The following is a 21,001-nucleotide window of genomic DNA, read 5'->3' on the forward strand; positions in this document are numbered from 1 at the left end:
ATGTTCCTTGGCAAAATTGAACTGATTCAGTTTTTAAATTTTTTTTCACATATGGTGCTTTAAAGGGGCTTCTTGCTGTTAGCTTAGCTTCAATCAAACGTCTTCTGACTGTAACAATACAGGTAATTTTAGATCATCTCTCATCTTTCTGGAGGTGATGATTGGCTGAATCTTTGCCATTTTGACTATTCTTCGATCTGTTTTAACAGTAGTAGCTCGTTTTCCCCGCCGTGTTTCAGGTTTTTGTTGCCATTTTAAAGCATTGGAGATCATTATAGCTGAGCATCATTAAATTTGCTGCTTTTCTTTATACGTTTTCCCCTCTCCAATCCTCTTTTTAATCAAATTACGTTGTTCCTCTGAACAATGTTTGGAACGGCCCATTTTACTTAGCAATTCAGAAGGAAATTTAGAGAAACATTTGCTTCTCTTCTTCCTTAATAAAGGACAATTGACACCCGTTTTTTATTAAATTTTTGTATAAATGTGGAATTTTTATGAGGAACATCAAAATCATATCTCAAATGGTAGTCTAATCGTTTAAAATTGTTAATGAGCACAATCGCCAAGAAGCAACAATGTGTGAGAGTGGAATGTGATTGATTTTTTAAAAATAGATATTTATAAAATTATAAAATATTTGCAGTATGCAATATCTCAGATAGCATCGTCATTTGCGTAGTCACTCAGTTTTACTGAAAATATTTACTAAATAAAAATGATCTTTGATCAATTTCTTTTCCATTACTTTCAGTAAACACATTGTCAGAGATGTCGCTGCAAGAGGAAGGGGAAGTCATATTGGCACATTAATAAAATAAATAAATAATGATGTGCACGGGTAAATCATTAATGAACAATACAGTATTGCATATACGAATAAGAATTGTCCGTTTTGATTTCAAAGTGACATTTATATGGCCACTTTTTGGGGGACTTTTATTTTGAAGGGTGAATTTAGGGGGATTTTATTTTGAAAATGGATTTTCAAAGGCGTTGTTGTTTACACGTTTGATACGCAATCAGTATGCTATCTGAGTGAGATATACACATTTAATCATAATTAAGGTAATCGTTGAAGCGTTTGGAACGTCACGACGTACATCAGTTCTTTTGGAACGTAATGACATTTCACACATTCTAGCTGGTTGATTATTAAATGCTTGAGGAAGACATGTTAGCTAATGAGAGTAATGGTGCTGCTATCACATAGCATTGTCAGCTCTCAACGCGAGTATAAACAAATGAACTGCACTGAACTTCACTGTCTCTACGGTATTCATTCATAAGGTAAATAAGCATTCGCTAATAATACTGAGATCATAAGGGGAACTTATAACTCATCATACACCAATAAAAACACGCCATGGCTCAAAGCTACCGCAGAGACCCACATCATGACTCCGTTTATAAACGATCTAGAGACCCCAGCAGTGATTTGAACAGTGATAAACGACACCGAGCATCCGACGAAGCCCAGCACAGACCAGCCGAGACTCTGAGCGCTCACAGACAACTGTATGAGAGGAACTTCCCTCTTTACAAGCAGCCAGTGGAGGTGGGCTTCTTCTCGCTGGACTCTCACAGGGACTTCTTCAATGATCAGAGGAAGCTGAGATATTATGTTGAGCCCAGACAAAGCCCGGATTTTAATTTAAGGGATGGATACACCAACCGCTTCGTGAAAAGAGATGATGGCGTGAAAGAGAAGCTTGATCACATGCTGAAGTGGATTCTGGCCAACAGAGACAAGATCAAAACCAGAGACCAAACCTCATCCTCCAGCAGGTAAGATAGGCTACGTATTCTGCACGCTATAAATATTTTTTAAAGTTTTTAAGAATAACGGATAATTAAATACAGGCCCACATGAGCTCCGATGTCAAATACAAATATCACGAATTATTAGAGGGTTATTCACCCCAAAATTTAAATTCTTCCATTTATTCACCCTCATGTCGTTCCAAACCCTAAGACTTTTCGTTCATCTTCGAAACACAAATTAAGTTATTTTTTAATACAAATCTGAGCGATTTCTGTTCTCTCCACTGAGAGCTACGCAAAGTACCACTTTGATGCTTCAAAAAGTTCATAAAGAGATGTAAAACTAATCCAAATGAATAGAGCGGTTTAGTCCAAATATTTTGAAGAGACACGATCGCTTTATATGATGAACAGTTTGAATTTAAGCTTTTATTCACATAAACATTGATCAGCGAACATAAACAGAAGCTCAAACGAGCTGCGTAACACGAGAATGAACCTCATTGGTTCTTGCTAAAGCTCAAACGTGCTGCGTAACACGAGGATGAACCTCATTGGTTCTTGTTGAAGCTCAAACGAGCTGCGTAACACGAGAATGAACCTCATTGGTTCTTGCTGAAGCTCAAACGTGCTGCGTAACACGAGAATGAACCTCATTGGTTCTTGCTGAAGCCGCATCACATAATATTTTACAACCTAAACTAACACTGATCATTTTAATAACTTATTGATCATAAGGTTCTGAAGTGCGTTTACTTTTTAATGTATTTTTGTATATAATAGATACAATATGGGCATACCATTGTTGACCCCGTTTGCTTGCGCTACACAGCAGAGTTATTATAGATAACTAAAACAAAACAAAAATGAATTACTTGAAATAAAATAAACATTAATATGAAACGAAAACATTCAAATCTAAATATTAATAAAAACTAACACTGCTGCACAGATGTCTTGTTCCCGTTGTTGAGTTATCAAGCGTGTTTGCAGTGCTCTAGGTGTGGACTTTGTGACATGGAGAGGACACCTAACCAAGGTCCTGACCACCCCTTACGAGACTCAGGAGGGATGGATGCTGGCCGCCTCCAAGTTCAGAGGCACCATCTACATCAGTGAGGTGGAAACGGAGGCTGCCAGAGCGAATCGAGTGACCCGCTCGGAGCGGCAGGAGGAGATGATGTACTGGGGCTACAAGTTTGAGCAGTACACCTGTGCAGGTTTGAGCCCGTCCAGTGTTATCAGACTGCTGATGGTGAAGGATCTCGCCGCTGATCGACCACTGTGCTGTCTTTTAAGATGATGTGAATGGCACTCCAGACCCGGGAGGCGTCGTGAACACCAACGAGGCGTTCTGTACGGTGGTTCAGACCCGTTTGGCCGACCATAAGCTTCTCTTCTCCGGGGAGGTGGACTGCCGTGTCAGAGACGATGCTGTTCCGGCTCCGGGGTGTTATGTGGAGCTCAAGACCTCCGCCGAGATCTGCACCCCGAAACAACGAAGTAACTTCCACAGGTGTGTTTTTCAGACCTGTAGATCATTTGCTTTGTTCTGAAATGGGGATTAAAATTGTTACAATGTTGCAATTTCTTCTTGATTCAGTTTGACAAGGCAACATTTCTAAATGGGCAGATACATTTGTTAAAGTCCCCCTGTAGTCAATCCTTTTATCGCTTGAAACTCATCTTTGTTCACCAAAATTACATATTTAAAAGGTTTTTTTCTTTGAAAACTTGAATGTAACTCTACACCCTTGCCTCGTTTATATACGAGGTTCTATGAATATGCAAATTAGCCCTGCCTCCACTCACTCACACCAGCTCAGAGATCCCATTGCACATGGTTTGTCTTAAAGCATATTAAAAACAGCACATAGACATATAAACATTAAAAACTGGATTTTCATCACAGGGGGGCTTTAAAGGTTTAGTTCAACAAAAAATAAAAATGCAGTCATCCTAATGTAGTTCCAAACCCGTAAGATTTTCGTTCATCTTCGGAAATCAAATGAAGATCTTAAATCTTAGAGATTTCTGTCCCTCCATTGACAGTCTACTACGCAACTACCACTATCAAGCCCCAGAAAGCTAGTAAAGTCATCATTAAAGTAAATCCATGTGACTCCAGTGGTTTAACCTCAACTTTATGAAGTGACGTGAGTTCGTTCTTTGTGTTAAGAAACATAGATTACCACTTTATTTACAAAATATTAATCTCCAACGCATGTCAAATTTCCACGTGTGATTTTTGTCTGTTCAGACCAATGTGAAAAAACAGCAGATAGGTTGAAATATAATGCAAACTCACTCTCAAAAGGCCCTAGAACTATAACCATAACCATAAAGATATAGACCTTATACGGCAGAGAAACAAGCGCGCAGCCATCTTTATAATCTTGTGTTTTTATGTCCGTTTTTGCGGTAGCTCTGTATATTATTTTTATTATGTTCATTCATAAATCTGTAAGATCTTACCTTCATGCTGTGGAAATACAAACCGGAAGTCAGAAAACAACGAGCGCCACACTGAAAAGGGGCGGGGCTACATATGGTCTAACTTATAAAAATTGTTCTAAACATAAAAGAATATTAGTTGTCCACATCAAAATTATAACGATAACAGCACAGAGTTACAATATCATTGGAATCACTTTCAGAACGATTCTAGCTGATGAACGATAAAAACTGACAGCCAATCAGAATCAAACCTGCTTTAAAGGGCTTGAGCATTATAGTTATCTTTGTAGACATCGTTCTTGGTGTGAAGATAACAAAAGTTTTAATCATTATAATTCTACGAGAATATGGAGGTCCACACCAACTACAACGATAATGACACAAAGGAACCACGATATAGTTGGAATTAATTTCAGGGGAAAAATGTGTTGTTTTTTACGGCTATTGAATGATAAAAACATTGACGGCCAATCAGAATTCACTTGGTCATATAAAGCGGCAGACTACAAAACGTCAGTGCTCATTTAAAATTAAACCAAATGTTCTCGTCCGCTGGTGTTAGAAAGCTAAAATAGTTATAGTTATCGTTCTTAGTGTGAATGGGCATTAACAGTAGGTGGCGCTTAATAAGCAGTAAAAAACAAATCATCTGTTCGTGAGCAACACCAAGTCATAGTTTTATGTAACAGTGCAAATCTTATATGTTGGCCAGTTTTGTTCGCAGTTCGATCAATGCAGTCAGAACACATCTACATTAAAGGTCACATTGACACTATGCAAATGTTTGTTCGTTTAAACCGATGCATTAGCAGCCAATCGTCCAAATTCAAATGTTTATCGCACCAAATTTTTGCACTGAACATTTAAATTGGTGTGAGTACGGACATTCATGTCCTCATGTCATTCAAACACAAATTTCTTCACATTTCGATGAATATTAAAGGGGTGGTTCGGGATTTTTGACATCGGACCTCATTTTTAAGTCAGCCTGGTTGTTATTCATCAGTGGAGACATTTAAAAAAAATAATTATCCAGTCCTTATATTTGGATAGTTAGCCGATGCTAGGCTAGCGCGAGTCAATGGTATATGTTAGCCAGCCATTAAAAACCGTTTTACCCACTCCACAGTGCACCAAACGCAAATCAGTTATAACACTAGACTATCGATGTATATGTCCGTTGAGAGAATAATGTTAGAAATCAAACTTACCTTTCATCACATTGCATTAGTTATAATTTGTTCCCTGTAATCATAAGCCTTGTCTACAGCAGCAGCGGAGTGATATTGATTACCTAGGCAACCGAGTGAGCCGGTACACACATGACGCAAGTGTATTTACCTGCCGCTGGTACACTGATTACAGTGCGCTTCTGTTCTGTGTTTACTTTTTGCCGCATTACTAACCGGAGCAAAGTAAAATTCCGCAGCTGCTGAGAAACTAGTTCCTTTGGGATCATTGTGATGAAAGGCAAGTTTGATTTCTAACATTATTCTCTCAACGGACATATACATCGATAGTCTAGTGTTATAATTGATTTGCGTTTGGTGCACTGTGGAGTGGGTAAATGGTTTTTAATGGCTGGCTAACATATACCATTGACTCGCGCTAGCCTAGCATCGGCTAACTATCCAAATATAAGGACTGGATAATAAAAATAAAAAAATGTCTCCACTGATGAATAACAACCAGGCTGACTTAAAAATGAGGTCCGATGTCAAAAATCCCGAACCACCCCTTTAACACTGTTCTTTGCTGTGGTCAAATGCCACTTCAGAGTTCAGAGAGGATTTTTCTCAAGGTTTGAAAACATTTATGGGAAATGAATAAAAAAATAGTTCTTAACAGAAACGTGTGTTCCTCTTCTAGGTACAAGCTGCTGAAATGGTGGGCGCAGTCATTTCTTCCTGGAGTGCCACAGATAGTCGCTGGGTTTCGAGACCATGATGGGATAGTGGTGTCTATTGAGACCTTCCAAACCTCGAAAATATCACAACTGATCAAGGTTTGCTTTAAATAACCACACATTAAAAGCTTCAAGTCCTGCTTTGGGTTTAGTCTGAAATTAGAGCTCTGTTTCAAACTCAATGTGAAGCCACAGAAATGGATATTTAGGAGTTTGTGGGAACCATTTTTATGTCATGTTTAATAGAATTGAAATATATAATTGCAGAAAGTTTGACTTTTCGGTTCCTTAGAAGGAAGCACATGTTGATTGTAGAACAATAAAGTGAGATGCTTTCATTTCTCCTGATTCTGTAGAACGAGCAAAACTGCTGGAAGCCAACGGTCTGTATGAACTTCTGCAACGATTTCTTGTCCTTCGTCAAATCAGTGGTCAAAGAGGACGACCCAAGGTATTCCTGAAAATCAAGCCCCATCCTACAGCTTTTTTTTTTTCTTCCACAGACTGAGTATTTTTTCACTTAGAAATATGTCAGATTACACAAGTAAAATGGGTTTGACTTTAAAGCTACAATATGTAATTTTTCACCACTAGGGGTCGCTAACCTCTTACAATAACACAGGCGTAGATTGATGACGCATAAGCGGAATTATGGAACTTGTCGTCATGCCGAAGGATCTGCTAATGTTTATGGATGAGTGTTTAACATTGATGTGTTTAACATGACTGAGGTATGAAGCGGCGCGAGTGCTAATGAGAGACAGATCTCAGCGCCACACGCGAGTCCGGCGGATATATAAAGGAATACGGACATTTCATTCTACCGAACTAACTTACCCGCAAATGCTGAATAATACTCACACAGGGTCAGTTTATTAGACGAATGAAACTTGTGAGGTAACGCAGCGCTGTTTCATTTGGTCTACACTATCACACTAAACTGCATTTGAGTGTGTTGAAAGTTATAATGTTATTCTATGTGTTAGTTTGTTTGCTATGTGAGACTAGCAGTAAGCTAGATCAATATTAGAATAACATACTAATCATATTCTAACATTTCATCATGGTGAGCTATATAACATTGATTAGTTTTATGTACATTTGCGCGTCTCTGTCGAGTCGAAGTGAGTCGCGGACGCTAGCTCTCGGCATCTCGAAAACGCCACACTGATATTGATCCTCGTTTTAGTTCTCCTTTTGTGCCAAAGTGTGCTTGCCAATGTCCATAATGTTTGAACGAAACAACAACAGCGTGAGCGCTAACACAGTTGTCCACGTCTGTTGCCATGGTTACTATGGCAGTACGAGCGGAAACCAGGGATAACGCGGATATTACGTCATTGACAGGCGACAAGCCATTATTTAAAATGGCAATTTCTCTGAAATTAAAAATCTTTGGGAACTTTTGGGATATTGTATGTACACAACTGCAGGAAATATCACAAGTGATTTGTGGATATTTTATTACAAAAATCTCACATATTGTAGCTTTAACGACTTGACACTGACATACTGTGGTGTTTTTCAGACTGGTGTACCTGTTGGAATGGGAGCCACACAGAGATGTGACCTACACCGTCCACAGAGACTCTCCGTTTACTTTCTTACCAGAGTGGTTCGTGAAGGACACGAGGAGCCATCATTCATCTCACCACTGACACACTGACCTAAGGAGATCTGTCATTTGTACCCATCATAAACATACTGTATCGGTGCTGTGCACAACTTGGCATTGCTTGTGTTTTCTAGATTAAGTTTTGAACCTTGAAAAGGACGTTTTTAACCAACATTGACTTGATGCCCATGTGCACTGTTCATGTATTTTTTTTTATATATTGGGATTTTATTTTAGCCTTTGTTGTTATGATGACTTTAAAATGTCCTTTAAATATGTACATTTTCTCTGTTAAATGTTAAAGTCGCAATTGCTTTTAAATAATTTTAATAGTTCTATAAAATGACACTTTGGTCCTTATTCAGGAAACAAGTTCATTCAATTTTGTGACATTTTAAGAATGATTTTTCAAACGAGGAACGCGACCCTGTGACTCTAGAAATATCCAACTTTGTATTATTTTGTAGAGATTTTGCACTTGACATGCTGAAGAAAAATGGCTGCAAATTAAGAATTTGCTCCAAAGACATAATTTGTGATCATAGTTTATTAATTCATTCCCTCATTTTAGTTAAATTGTGTCAATTTAAAACAAATTTTAAGTCACGGGGACAAATTCGTAATTTGTGGCCACGATATCTTGTCATGTGCGGATCTCTGTACTTTTGTGTTAAGATTTGTAATATTATCTCAGAGAAATCACTACTTGAGAGGTCTTTGTCCAAAGCTTTTATTAGCATTCACTTAAAGTTTGCGATTCATTTAAACATGCCACAAATACAGTTAAATAACAGGTTATACAAATGAAAGTACAAAATATGTGCTATAAATTTTGAAATAAAGAAACGCAAGTACAAAGTCTTAGTTGCAAGTTCATTATGTAAACTCTTAGTTTTTAATATCGTATGGTATAAGGTCCACGAGACGAACCAGTTTCATTGAAGACTTCTGTAAACCCTCAAAAATGCATATTTAAGACGAGTATGGTGTGAATAAATCCACATTGACCTCAAGCTCAGGGTTACGCTGAGCTGTGTATTTTTTTTTGTAATGCCTTTCATGAAGGCTACATTGTGCTAAATATATTTTAAGTTAGAGATGCGCGATTCTGGATAAATTGAGAATCGCAATTTTTTTATTTTTAACAAAAAAAAAACATGTAATTTACTAAAACTAAAAAAAAATTAAAACACAATTTGAATCGGTTTGAGTGAATAATTCAACGACTCACTCACAGACTTCACTTGTTTGATGAATCTGCGTTTTGAATGATTATAACAGTCATTTGCCTCCATCTACTGGTGTAACAATGTAATCGGTACAGGTTTTAAGTGCAAAGTTACTTTAAAAAGCTGATTTGCTCTATTTTGATCGCTATCGTAGACATCAGTGTTGATATCCGAACTATAAACTTTTATCCCAGTACTTCTGTGATAACTGAATATTTGTGTAACAGAAATAATGCTACTGTTTGTGACGCCGTTTCACACCTGTACATGACAACAGCTCTCTCTGGCTCAGCGCCAGCGCCAACACAGATCTGAACGTTCGCTGTGATCGCACTCGTCAAAGGTTTAATAGACATATCCTAATCACTGTCATTTAGGAATAAGATTGCGATCTTTTAACGATTAATTGTGCAGCTCTATTTTAAGAGTTCTTAAATATAACTGGATGCACTTTAAAAACCAATAAAGATCTTTCAGAACGTTTTGAATTGCGTCAAAAGTAATTTGATCATTAAAAATGACTTGGGCAATTATTTTAGGAAGGTGATGATAGAATAATGCCATGAAATCAGCTAACCCAATCCCAAAAAGACAAACATCCTCTACATTAATGATTCTCAACCGGTTTTGCTCCAGGACCCAGATTTCACGTCGGACAACATCGAGTGGTGCCCAAATTGTTCATTGTACAAAAGTAAATAAAAACAGGCTTTGTGAATATTTCAGAATCGGTAACAACTGGTGGATCAGAGGACACATAAAAGATCTGATCAGCTCCAGATTTTATCCTTCCATTTCATTGATGTTTTAAACTAATTTGATTCCAAAGACCATCGCCTGGTTTGTCACGTCACCTAGCAGCACATCACTTATAAGGCTCTACTGCATTTATTAAAGCACTATAACCATTTGTGCCAAAGGTATTATTAATAGATCTCAATTCGCATGGCAGATGTCTCTAATTCAAACGTTCATACACTCTCCAGTTACCCACTCTTGTCTACTGTTAGACAAATTTCACTCAAAATTGAAAACTCTGTCATCATTTACTCACCCTCATGCACTTATTAACTCCTATTCTTATTGTGAAAAAGAAGATTTTCTCTTTCTATACTAAAACCACTCCCTAAAAGTTACATTCGAGGTCTTCTGAACTCATAAAACAGTTTTGTATATCGCCATAGCTCTCAAATTTTATTCACACAATTTATTACACATTTAAACTGGCCTCCCAGACAGCGACACAGTGTCGGCCCAGACCCGGCCCACATCTGGGCTGTGTGCAATCCATACGTACCTGATCTGGGCCGACACTGTGTCGCTGATGTCAATCCATAACTGAGAAGTGCAGTGGAGGGGAAGAATATTGATGTATATTTCAGGCTCTTCCATACACCGGGGACATTTATGTTCTTTACCGAGCTCGTCAGGTTGATGTCAGCTTTTTCTATAAAAGCTTGGACGTTCTGAGAAACATCGTTCATGTTACGCAAAAGAGAAATGGGTTTGGAACAACGTTACTTTAGAATGATTTTTATCCTACTATTTAGTAATTTTGTTATGTGCTTTTGTCTTTTTTTAATTTCTATTTAGCTTTATTTCTAAGTTTTAATTTAATTTAAGCACTTGATGTCAGCGTTAGTTGCCTTTTTAAGTTTTTCATCAGATTTTTTTATTTTATTTCAGCCTCATTTCAATCAACAAAACAACTTAATTTTCACAGACTGTGATTATGCATTTCCAGCTATCAACATCCAGTAAAGATTTTTCAATTTTTAAAAGTTCCCCTGTAGTCAATAATTGTATCCCTTAAAACTCATCTTTGATCACCAAAATTACATATTGAAAATTTTTTCCTTGGAAAAAAAGTTCTTCATGCCTTAAAATAGCTTGAATGTAACTAACTCTACACCCTTACCTCATTTAGTATACACGATACTATGAATATGCAAATTAGTTTATTTAGTTTAAGGTATTAGTTATAATACATAATAGTTATAATATGTGACCCTGGACCATAAAACCAGTCACGTGGGTCAATTGTAATTGTAATGTAATTGTACATTATACATTATCTGAAAGCTGAATAAATAAGCTTTCCATTGATGTATGGTTTGTTAGGATAGGACAATATTTGGCAGAGATACAGCAATTTGAAAATCTGGAATCTGAGGGTAAAAAAAAAAAAAAAAAAAAATTCTAAACATTGAGAAAATCACCTTTAAAGTTGTCCATTTATGTTGGCGATTGTGCTGCATTCACTCACAAACATACATGTTTTATATAGTTACGGTAGGAAATTTACAAAATATCTTCATGGAACATGATCTTTACTTAATATCCTAATGATTTTTGGCATAAAAAAAAAAAAAAAAAAATCGATAATTTTGACCCATTCAATGTATTGTTGGTTATTGCCACAAATGTGTGCGACATGTGACTGGTTTTGTGATCCAGGGTCACATATCATAATACAATGGCAAATTTGACATCTTACTCTTTTCTGAACTTAATATCTCAATATTTTTTCCCTCTTTTGGAGAGTTGTAGGCAAGCTATAATAGGCAAATGTGAATAAAAATGTATATTTGCTGTCGAAAAATGTGAAAAGGGTCTTTAGTTTTAGTACTGGTTTGAAATGACATCAGAGTGAGTAAATGACAGGATTTTAATTTTGCTCTTTAACCATCACCTTTAAATTCAGAAACACTCATAAGCGAACGTCATGATTTGCTTTGGGTTAAGATGTTATAAAAGACTTTTCTGTGGCACAAGAAGTTTCACATCAATAAACCTCTAATGTTCTCTTAAGATTCTGATCAAATAAACTTGATCATGTAAACTTTCTTTTTTTTTTTTTTTTTTTTTAAGCAATAAGTTAAAAACTCAAGCCTTTTTTCTTGCTTTGACCTGACCCGTGTTAAGGCGGGACTGAACCTTACCCAGATGAGCTCATGTTAGTGGAGCAGTGACTGATGGGATATGTGGAGCTCGTCCTGAGGGTGTGTTAAGAGAGGTAGTCGTGAATGAAGGCTCCAGTGTGTCAGTGCTTGAGTTTCCTCTGAAGGCCCATGAGTTTGAAGGTGGCAGCAGTGATCTTCTCGTACACCACGAACATGAGGGCCGCCGTCAGCACCGTCTGCAGAAGCTTCGCCTCCAGACCTTTGTACAAACCCAGCAGCCCGTGTCTCCTGGGAACAGAGGAACGGAGAACTCTTCAGAAACTTCAAACTAGCACACATCAAAATAAAAAAATACTTAAACCAGTAATTATGATGATGTTATTATGGCTGGTGATCAATAAATGGAAGGTGTTTGAATTATTATTTTTTTTTTTATGCTGAGCATTATACATCATTATATTAAAATACCATAAATTAACCAACTGAATGAGATTTTCATTTTGAGCGCCACTAAAATATGTTTTTAAAGATTAATTGAGTGCAAGATGATGACAAAAGAAATGTAAGTGTTAAAAACAGGCAGGATTGAGCAAACATATCAGCATATACATATTCAATATTAGTCATAAAAAAAAAAAAAAATCAATAATACTGGTTGATAACAGTTAATATTACAGTTATTATTAATATTCTGAATTTGAATGATTTCATTTAAATTGTCTTTTTATAATATGTCTATATAGTTTTAATTAATTTTAGATTTAATAAATTTTTTTATGTTTTTGAAAGAGTCTCTTCTGCTCATTTATTTGATCAAAAATACAACAACAAAAACAGCAATATTGTGAAATTGTATTATAATTTAAAATAACTTTTCTATTTTGATATATGTTAAAATGGCTCTGTTTACGTGCACAACTTTAGTTTCAGTCGGACTGAATTCATCCCGATTGATGAATCTGAACGTAGTGTTTACATGAACACGTGATCGGGTTGATGTGTGCGTTTATACGTCACAAGCTTCAAATCGGAATAGGTTTTTTGCCATGCGCACACTGCACAAATATACAGAGTTTCCCGCTGTTTGCACTAAACCATTCTCCTACATTGGTTCTTTATTTGTTTTAAACGGCAGACTTAATATTTAGCCATTTCTGGTCATAATTTGGAGACAATAAATATGAACCGAGAATTTTTGAATGACGGGACACTCATTTATACGACCCTTTATGCTCGTTCCACACGTCATACGTCATCGCACACGCGCAGTCCTTTCAGTTTCGGTTTTCAATACGATCAAGTGTTTACATGTTCTCTCGATCGGATTAGAAAAGGAATAAACCACCCCTTTCAATCCGATAGAAATTTAATTCGGATCGAGCTCAATCAGATCGATTAATGAACATTACATGAAGGCTTTTTAGTCCGATTGAAACGGATTGTTTGGTTGCATGTAAACGTAGCCACTGTAATTTATTCCTGTGATCAAAGCTGTAATTTCAGCATCATCACTCCAGTCTTCAGTGTCACATGATCCTTCAGATTTGATGATCAGGAATTTCTGATAATTATCAATATTGAAAACTTTGTGTACAAATTTTTTTCAGGATTCTTTGTTGAATAGAAAGTTCAAAAGAGCAGCATTTATCTGAAATAAAAAGCTTTTGTACATTAAACACTACCGTTCAAAAGTTTGGGGTCAGTAAGAGTTTTATTTATTTGATCAAAAGTACAGTAAAGACATTTATAATGTTACAAAAGATTCTATTTCAAATAAATGCTGCTCTTTTGAACTTTCTATTCATCAAAGAATCCTGGAATTTTTTTAAAACTGTTTTCAACACTGATAATAATAATAAGAAATGTTTCTTGAGCATCAAATCATCATATTAGAATGAAAAATTCTAATAAATTCTAATAAAATTCAGCTTTGATCACAGGAATAAATTATATTTTAAAATATTTTACAATTGAAAACTGTTATTTTAAATTGTCATAATATTTCACAATATTACTTCTTTTTTTTTTTTCTTTTTTTTTTTTGATCAAATAAATGCAGCCTTGGTGAGCAGAAGAGACTTATTTTAAAAACATAAAAAATCTTACCGATCCAAAACTGTTGACTGGTAGCGTACTAATTCAATATGTATATTGGGGAAAAAAAGTTATTAATAGTCTGATTTTTTATTTTTTTTTATTTAAATTGTCTTCTTTTAATATGTCTATATAGTTTTCATTCATTTTAATTTCAGTTTTAGTTTATGTAAATTAGGTTTAACTAAATGAAAAATTATTCCTTGGCAACTAGATGATATAAAACATATAAATACATATAATATACATATAATATACATACATACATATATATATATATTTAAATTTTATTTTATTTGAAGTAACAGAAATGCTTTAGTTTTAGTTAACTATAATAACCCTGAAACTGAGCATTAAACTACAGTTGACTTACTTGATCCGGTCCATGAGCAGAGACACCACGTTCCTCAGGCTGCCCACTAGACCCCCTTTACCATCTGATTTATACTGGCCAAACTGCAGAGGAAGCAACGGCACATATTACACACACTGACTGCTTTACAACGAGTAATACTGTGTCTACCAGCATCAAGTGCCCCTATCATGCTATTTCAATAGTCCCTAAAGTTGTTTTGGAGTCTCCTACAATAGGTTTACATGCATTCAAGGTCGAAAACCACTAAAGCCAATGAAGACCATAGACTGGCATTATGCAAATCTGTTACAAACCTACACAGGTTCAGCGGGAAGAGAGACTGGGACTCGTTTCAGAATCGCTTCCTTCTTTTGGAAGACAATAACTAATATCTGAATAACTGTAATATCTGGAAAAGCACAATAGGAGCACTTTAATGCAGTCGTACTGATGATGTTACCCTCAGAATGGCCTGGACCGTTTGCAGAGGATACGTTGCAGACGTTGCAACAGCTTTGGCGACGGCACCGATGAGAAAGATCTCAAGGGATGAGATCTGCACAGAAACATTAAACATTGGAGTTATTTCCCAAACTGATAAATGAATGATGGCATTTCCCCGTCCCTCACCTTCCGGCCTCCACGTCGTGCTCTTCGCTTCATGGCCTCGTAGAACATGAACTGCACAGCCGGGTTGAACACCAGCACGAGAGACGGCAGCGTCCCGTTCCACAGCGCTCCCACTCCCTCGCTGGATATTATCTGGGAGAAGGCGTCTGTGAGGGGAGGGCAACAAAAGGATCCCATTTATTGGTGACATTGCAGACCTGTTTTTCTTATTACTGATATTATTGCTTTACACCACTGCGTTTTTTGAATTCTTGACTCTAATTGGACGACACACACATCTCAAAATTGACAATTAATAGTTGTATTATTAGATTTTTTTTGTAAATACTTTTTGTTCACCCCATTCTTGCAAACATTTCCTGTACTCCTTACTTTCTTCCTTAAATACTTTATAAAATCAGTTTTGTTTTTTCCCCCCCAAATTACATTTAATTTTGTATTTTTTTCCCCAAATTTTAATGTTTCTGTATTACGTTTTAATAATTGAATTAAATGTTAGTAATCAAAAATCATATCTAATTAATTGAACTCATTAAACTTGAACCATTTAACAACAATTCATTAAAAGTTTTAGCAAAAATTTAATTTTAGGCCATTATTAAATAAGTACAATTTTTCCCAACTTTCATTTAATTTTTCCCAAATTATTTAATCAATTTAATTCGTTAAAACTTTAAATTAAAATGTATATTACATTTTAATAAGGCCCTTAAGGCATTTTAAATTTTTTTTTTAATAAAAATTCTGGACATAAATGTTTTATTAATCTATTAAATTTTAATCAAATAAAAACGTAACTATTGTTTGACAAAAAGTGCTGCACAACAGAGATTTACAGTAAACAAAAATGTTCCATGTTTTAAAATGAAAACATGGGAGAAAATTGTGTGATATTCCATAAAATAAATTGTAATAATGTTGTTATTATTAGTTTGAGAAGTACATTTTACTGTACATTACTAATATATTTGTCACAATTTCTTCAATTTCAAGTGAACTTTTATTTTGAAGGGCATCAGCTCTGCAGATGAAGGTCAGGTGTTCATGACCATTATATTAATTGCACAGCCGTTCCTTTGATTTATTCATCTAAAATTGGCAAATTCTGTAACATTTCATGTTATACTGTAAAATAAATTTTTTGATTGGATCCCAGAGTTTCGTTGCATTTTTCACACAGCAGAAATCATAGAGCCTACAGATCTAAAAATAAGTGCAGCATGAATATCACAAAATATCACTTTATATTTGGGAGGAAGATGCATGAATGTGCTTTACTGAACATTGGTTTGGAGTTTAAACCTCATCGGATAAACGAGTGTGTGAGCGGTTCTGACCAAATATGCCCTTATAGTGGGTCTGATGGAGCTCTTCATTCCTGAACTTTGCCCCCTGAAGCTTCAGTCGTGTGTTCACCACCCACATGGGAGTCGTCAGGAGCACATTAACAGCGCCTAAATCACGACATTAAACAACAGGAAGAAGAAAACAGTGGACGTTATCATATCAGTGACTGATTACGTGTTAATTGCTTACAGGTAAATTAATATTTACAATGTCAAAATAACATTGAAAAGTAACGACATAGAAACAACCTAGACAAAACCAAACACTAATTGCAATATGTCTGATAAAAATTGCAAATGTGATTTTTATTTATATTATTATATATCAATATGGCAATATAATAATAATAAATTATTATTATTATATAAAATTTACTAAATAAAATCAAAAGATTCTATTTCAAATAAATGCTGTTCTTTTGAACTTTATTTTCAAAGAATCCTTAAAAAAAAAATTGTCCACAACTGTTTTGAACACTGATAATAATAATAATAATAATAATAATAAATGTTTTTTGAGCATAACATTTAAAATGTATTATTTTTTATATTATTATATATCAATATGGCAATATAATAATACTTATAATAATAATAATTATTATTATATAAAATTACTAAATAAAATCAAAATAAATATTACTATTGTATATTTCATTGTAAAATAAAAGTATTTAAGTAAATAATGTAATCATTTTATTTTACATTACCAGTGTTATTTAACTTTTATTATATTATAGTTTTTATGAACATTTTAAATAGCTTTTATTGTTATATTTTTGTTTCATTTTCAAATATTGAAATAGTTTCAAATATTGCTATTTAGGTTTAATATATTTTTATTTCAGTTTTAGTTTCTATTTATTTCTAGATTGTACATTTAGCGCTTCAGCTTAAACTTAATTCATTGCCAAGGCAACATTTCTAATTAATATTTAAATCAAACTAAATATTTCAACTAATTTCAAAATAAATCAACTAATATTTATATTTTAAATAATTTCATTTAACAGAAATGTTTTAGTTAACAATAACAACAGTGATTCCAACTGGAAAATTATACTACTAATATTTATGTCTTTAATAATTTTCCTGCAGTAAACCATCAAACCTTTATTTTGACAGATAACCGCAGGGAGACTTTTACTCTGAAATACGCAGCTCATTTATTTATTTAATTGAATCCCAGCCTTTGCCATCTCTGATAATCACGCAGAACACCCCCAGTAACAGCAAAAGAAACATGGTGGTGAGAGAGAAACACTGTGAAACTGAGATAAAGAGATCGACTGTGGAGAGGGTTCAGTACCTGAGATGAAGCCCATGAGCAAATCTGTGGCAGGCTTGGGCCGGTCCGAGACCATCACTCTCTTCAGGGTGTTGAATGTGTAGAAGTAGACAAAGTTAGAGCAGCACAGGCTAGAAATGACCGGAAACCAGCCTCGATACAGAGATAATCTGCAACACGATGAAAGGACATCTTGAAATAAGCAGCCTGGCATATCCAACTCAAAGTCTGACCACATGAAATAGACTTTTTTGTTTTTTTCCCCCAAACCTAATTCCAAGGACGTTCAGATGTGGTTTAACGGTGCAGTGAGAGATTTCTGAGGAACACTGTTGATATTTGAAATCAGCCCAAATAAACACACCCCTCCCTTCATTGCTCCACCCCCAAAACAGCATGAACACACAATGCAGGAGTGGATGTCTCTTTCTCTAGCTAAAACTAAGTAAACAATGCTTCACGAAAAGCAAAGCGAAGATGGCGAACGAACAGCACGGAAGCACAAAAAAATGAACATACTGTACACAAGAGTTGGTAGTTAGTCGCCACCAGCCACAGACAAACAATGACACTCAAAACTGTCCTGTTACTAGAGCTCACATTACAACAACAGCATATCCTGGTTCTGTAAAACACAGCAAAACCAATGTTACTCACGTATGGAGCAGAAACAACACGACACCGGCGTCTGTTTTCAGGCCTCCCCGCTTGGGTCTCTCCAGCGCTGGAAAGCTTTTCTAATATTAATAGCTTATATTAATATCCTAAAGCTCTTTTCTAATCTTAATCCTTTTTTTTCTCCAGTGATATTCCTCTGAGCTCTTCTCTTTTGTAATGTCTCTCAGCCATTTTTCTTTCGACAGTCTTTCTTTAAATATCCCTCTTGCTCATTCTCTCTTCTCCCCCGTCATGAGTGGACACACCCACTACTGCTGATTGGCTCACTCTCTCTCTCCTACCCATCATGTGTGGACACGCCCACTACTGCTGATTGGCTCACTCTCTCTCTCCTCCCCCATCATGAGTGGATACGCCCCCTACTGCTGATTGGCTCACACTCTCTCTCCTACCCATCATGAGTGGACACGCCCACAACTGCTGATTGGCTTACTCTCCCTCTCCTCCCCATTATGAGTGGACACGCCCACAACTGCTGATTGGCTTACTCTCTCTCTCCTCCCCCATTATGAGTGGATACGCCCCCTACTGCTGACTGGCTCACTCTCTCTCTCTCCTCCCCATTATGAGTGGACACACCCCCTACTGCTGATTGGCTCACTCTCTCTCTCCTCCCCCATCATGAGTGGATACACCCCCTACTGCTGATTGGCTTGCTCACTCTCTCTCTCTCTCTCTCTCTCTCTCTCTCTCTCTCTCTCTCTTTCTCTCTCTCTGGTGTTTCTCAGAAATCACTTGCTGCACCTTTAAAAGGGTGTATGTGACAAATTGTGCAGTAGTGTCTACAAATGTTCATGAGTTCCTTCATGCTCACTCACACCCTCTTTTTAACAGTATACAATGTGGGACATTTGCAATTTAATGAATAAAGTGAATAAGTGACTGGGCCAGTGGCTTTGAACACAGCATATATTTTAAATGTTCTCTCTCAGCACTGTGTCAAGAGGTCATGATCCGTCACGAACACTGAACACACAGTAACTCACATGCCTTCCTCCTTCGCAATCTCAGCCAGGATAATGGGGGTGGACTGGGACTTCCGGTTTTCATCCACTGAAACCAACGACACATTTTTAATCATTCTTCATGCCTTTTCATTATTGAGAATTTGAGAGGGTGAGAGACTATATCTCTCAATCTTAGTATATTTAATGTGATATTTAATGCTTAGTTTTATAATCAAAGCTCTGTAGTTTTAACACATGTAATGCAATGCAATACAATTGTGATTGAGTGATGAACAAATAAACCTTCCTCAAAAGCCTGATTGATCATATTTTAACATGTTTTTTTTTCTACAAAATGATGTATGAATAATCAAGTAAAGCTAAGTTTCTTCAGTTACAGTGAGTGTTCATCTTGTAACATTATTAACAACATAAAAGTTATTCTGGCGTTTACTTTATAAAAATCAGTAAAGATTCCACAGCCGAAAGACGTGTAAACCATGAGCTGAAGGTGGATGTTTAGGTATACAATTACACTAAAAGGTTTTTTTACTTGTTAAAACAGTATAAACGATCGATTAGACGACAGAAGGCTTCTTGCTTTTTCAGCAAAGTTTGTATCATGATGATAATTTAGAGCCTTAGAATTTTGCGTATCAAATATGAAACCGTAGGATTTCAAGAGATCAATTTATAGATACTATACACACATTTCTAGCTTAATAAAAAGTTTAAAGCACAGTATAACTAGTACGTTTTTATTCACTAAAACAATTTCCATGACATTGTTTTAAATGTCATAATGTCCATGATTATTTGAGATTGTACTACTTTACTCCATTGATATATAAAACAAAGAAAATCTCCGTTACACAAATGATTAAACTACATAGTAAGTCTATATCAAATACCATTTTTTCACTGAGAAACACTGAGTAAATGATGCATGAGAAGAATAACTGACCCTGAAGTCTGATCCTGGCTGTGTCCAGAGGGAAAAACACTGTCATTGCTGTCACACTGCCCTGCAAGGCAATAAAACACAGTTTAACAAACATCCCTCATTCAGAATATTAGTACATCACTGGGAATGACACTAATAGAATATAAGCTACAGTTGTTAGTATGGTGTTTCTCACCATTGCACCTGCCACCGCATGCACAAGCGTCTCATACGACAGCAGGGAGACTGATCTGCTGCTGTCTGACATCTCGCTTTTACTCTCTCTTCAGTCCAGAAATATTGGCTTTATGTAAATTAGCTGACAGTCATATCTAATAACTCCCAGATGAATTCATATTCATTGTCGGGTACAATCACGGCAGAATCACGTTCGACTTCCGCGTTCGGAACACTCGCTCGCTTCTGTGGCGGATCCTTCTGGATCCCGCTGCTTATTAGCGCCCCGAGCGGCGGGGTGATGTACTGCAGTCACAGGCTTGTGGCCCGGAAATCAGAATCCGGCTTTCTAGACTATAATCACACCTCAGTATCACGGTATTATTATTTAGGACTATTATTATTTTAGAAATTATTGAGTCCACAAGCTTATGTTTTTGGTCTCTTATTCCCACTAACTATGTGTATCTTTGTGGAAATCGTGATACACTACCATTCAAGGTTTAGGTAAACCCCACGCAAAAAGAAGTTTAATCAAGTGTGCTATTCATGGGTTTCCTCAGGTCCCTTTCCACAGGTGTATAAAATCAAGCACCTAGATTATGAATGGAGACTGCATTGTGCTTGATTAATACACCTGTGGAAAGGGACCTGATGAAATCCATGAAT

General features: G+C 36.0%; 2 protein-coding genes across 2 annotated transcripts; one reads left to right on the plus strand and one right to left on the minus strand.

The window, feature by feature from the left end:
* Window positions 1-973: 973 nt before the first annotated feature.
* dxo (decapping exoribonuclease) lies at window positions 974-11,837 on the plus strand. Its single transcript, XM_082186567.1, has 6 exons — window positions 974-1,788; window positions 2,758-2,984; window positions 3,064-3,280; window positions 6,091-6,226; window positions 6,484-6,578; window positions 7,656-11,837. Exons 1-6 carry the CDS (start codon window positions 1,367-1,369, stop codon window positions 7,783-7,785), a joined length of 1,227 nt encoding a protein of 408 aa, XP_082042693.1. The 5' UTR covers window positions 974-1,366; the 3' UTR covers window positions 7,786-11,837.
* On the minus strand, window positions 8,457-20,584 carry slc25a17l (solute carrier family 25 member 17-like). The gene is made up of 9 exons (XM_082187011.1): window positions 20,352-20,584; window positions 20,177-20,237; window positions 19,252-19,318; window positions 17,609-17,757; window positions 16,291-16,407; window positions 14,954-15,099; window positions 14,784-14,879; window positions 14,342-14,424; window positions 8,457-12,162 (listed from the first exon to the last, which is right to left on the minus strand). Exons 1-9 carry the CDS (start codon window positions 20,421-20,423, stop codon window positions 12,015-12,017), a joined length of 939 nt encoding a protein of 312 aa, XP_082043137.1. The 5' UTR covers window positions 20,424-20,584; the 3' UTR covers window positions 8,457-12,014.
* Between the last annotated feature and the right edge of the window lie 417 nt (window positions 20,585-21,001).

Source organism: Leuciscus leuciscus, assembly GCF_965113295.1.
Source record: "Leuciscus leuciscus genome assembly, chromosome: 1".
Lineage (NCBI taxonomy): Eukaryota > Metazoa > Chordata > Actinopteri > Cypriniformes > Leuciscidae > Leuciscus > Leuciscus leuciscus.

What these genes read in the sequence shown, in the direction of transcription:
- dxo (XM_082186567.1), top strand. Translation starts at nt 1,367, where the DNA reads ATGGCTCAAAGCTACCGCAGAGACCCACATCATGACTCCGTTTATAAA. An exon ending in TGAGCAGTACACCTGTGCAG is followed by an intron (nt 2,985 to 3,063) that starts GTTTGAGCCCGT and finishes CTGTCTTTTAAG; the next exon opens with ATGATGTGAATGGCACTCCA. An exon ending in GTCAAAGAGGACGACCCAAG is followed by an intron (nt 6,579 to 7,655) that starts GTATTCCTGAAA and finishes GGTGTTTTTCAG; the next exon opens with ACTGGTGTACCTGTTGGAAT.
- slc25a17l (XM_082187011.1), bottom strand. Translation starts at nt 20,423, where the DNA reads ATGTCAGACAGCAGCAGATCAGTCTCCCTGCTGTCGTATGAGACGCTT. An exon ending in ATTGCGAAGGAGGAAGGCAT is followed by an intron (nt 17,758 to 19,251) that starts GTGAGTTACTGT and finishes ATCGTGTTGCAG; the next exon opens with ATTATCTCTGTATCGAGGCT. An exon ending in GCTCATGGGCTTCATCTCAG is followed by an intron (nt 16,408 to 17,608) that starts GTACTGAACCCT and finishes GTCGTGATTTAG; the next exon opens with GCGCTGTTAATGTGCTCCTG.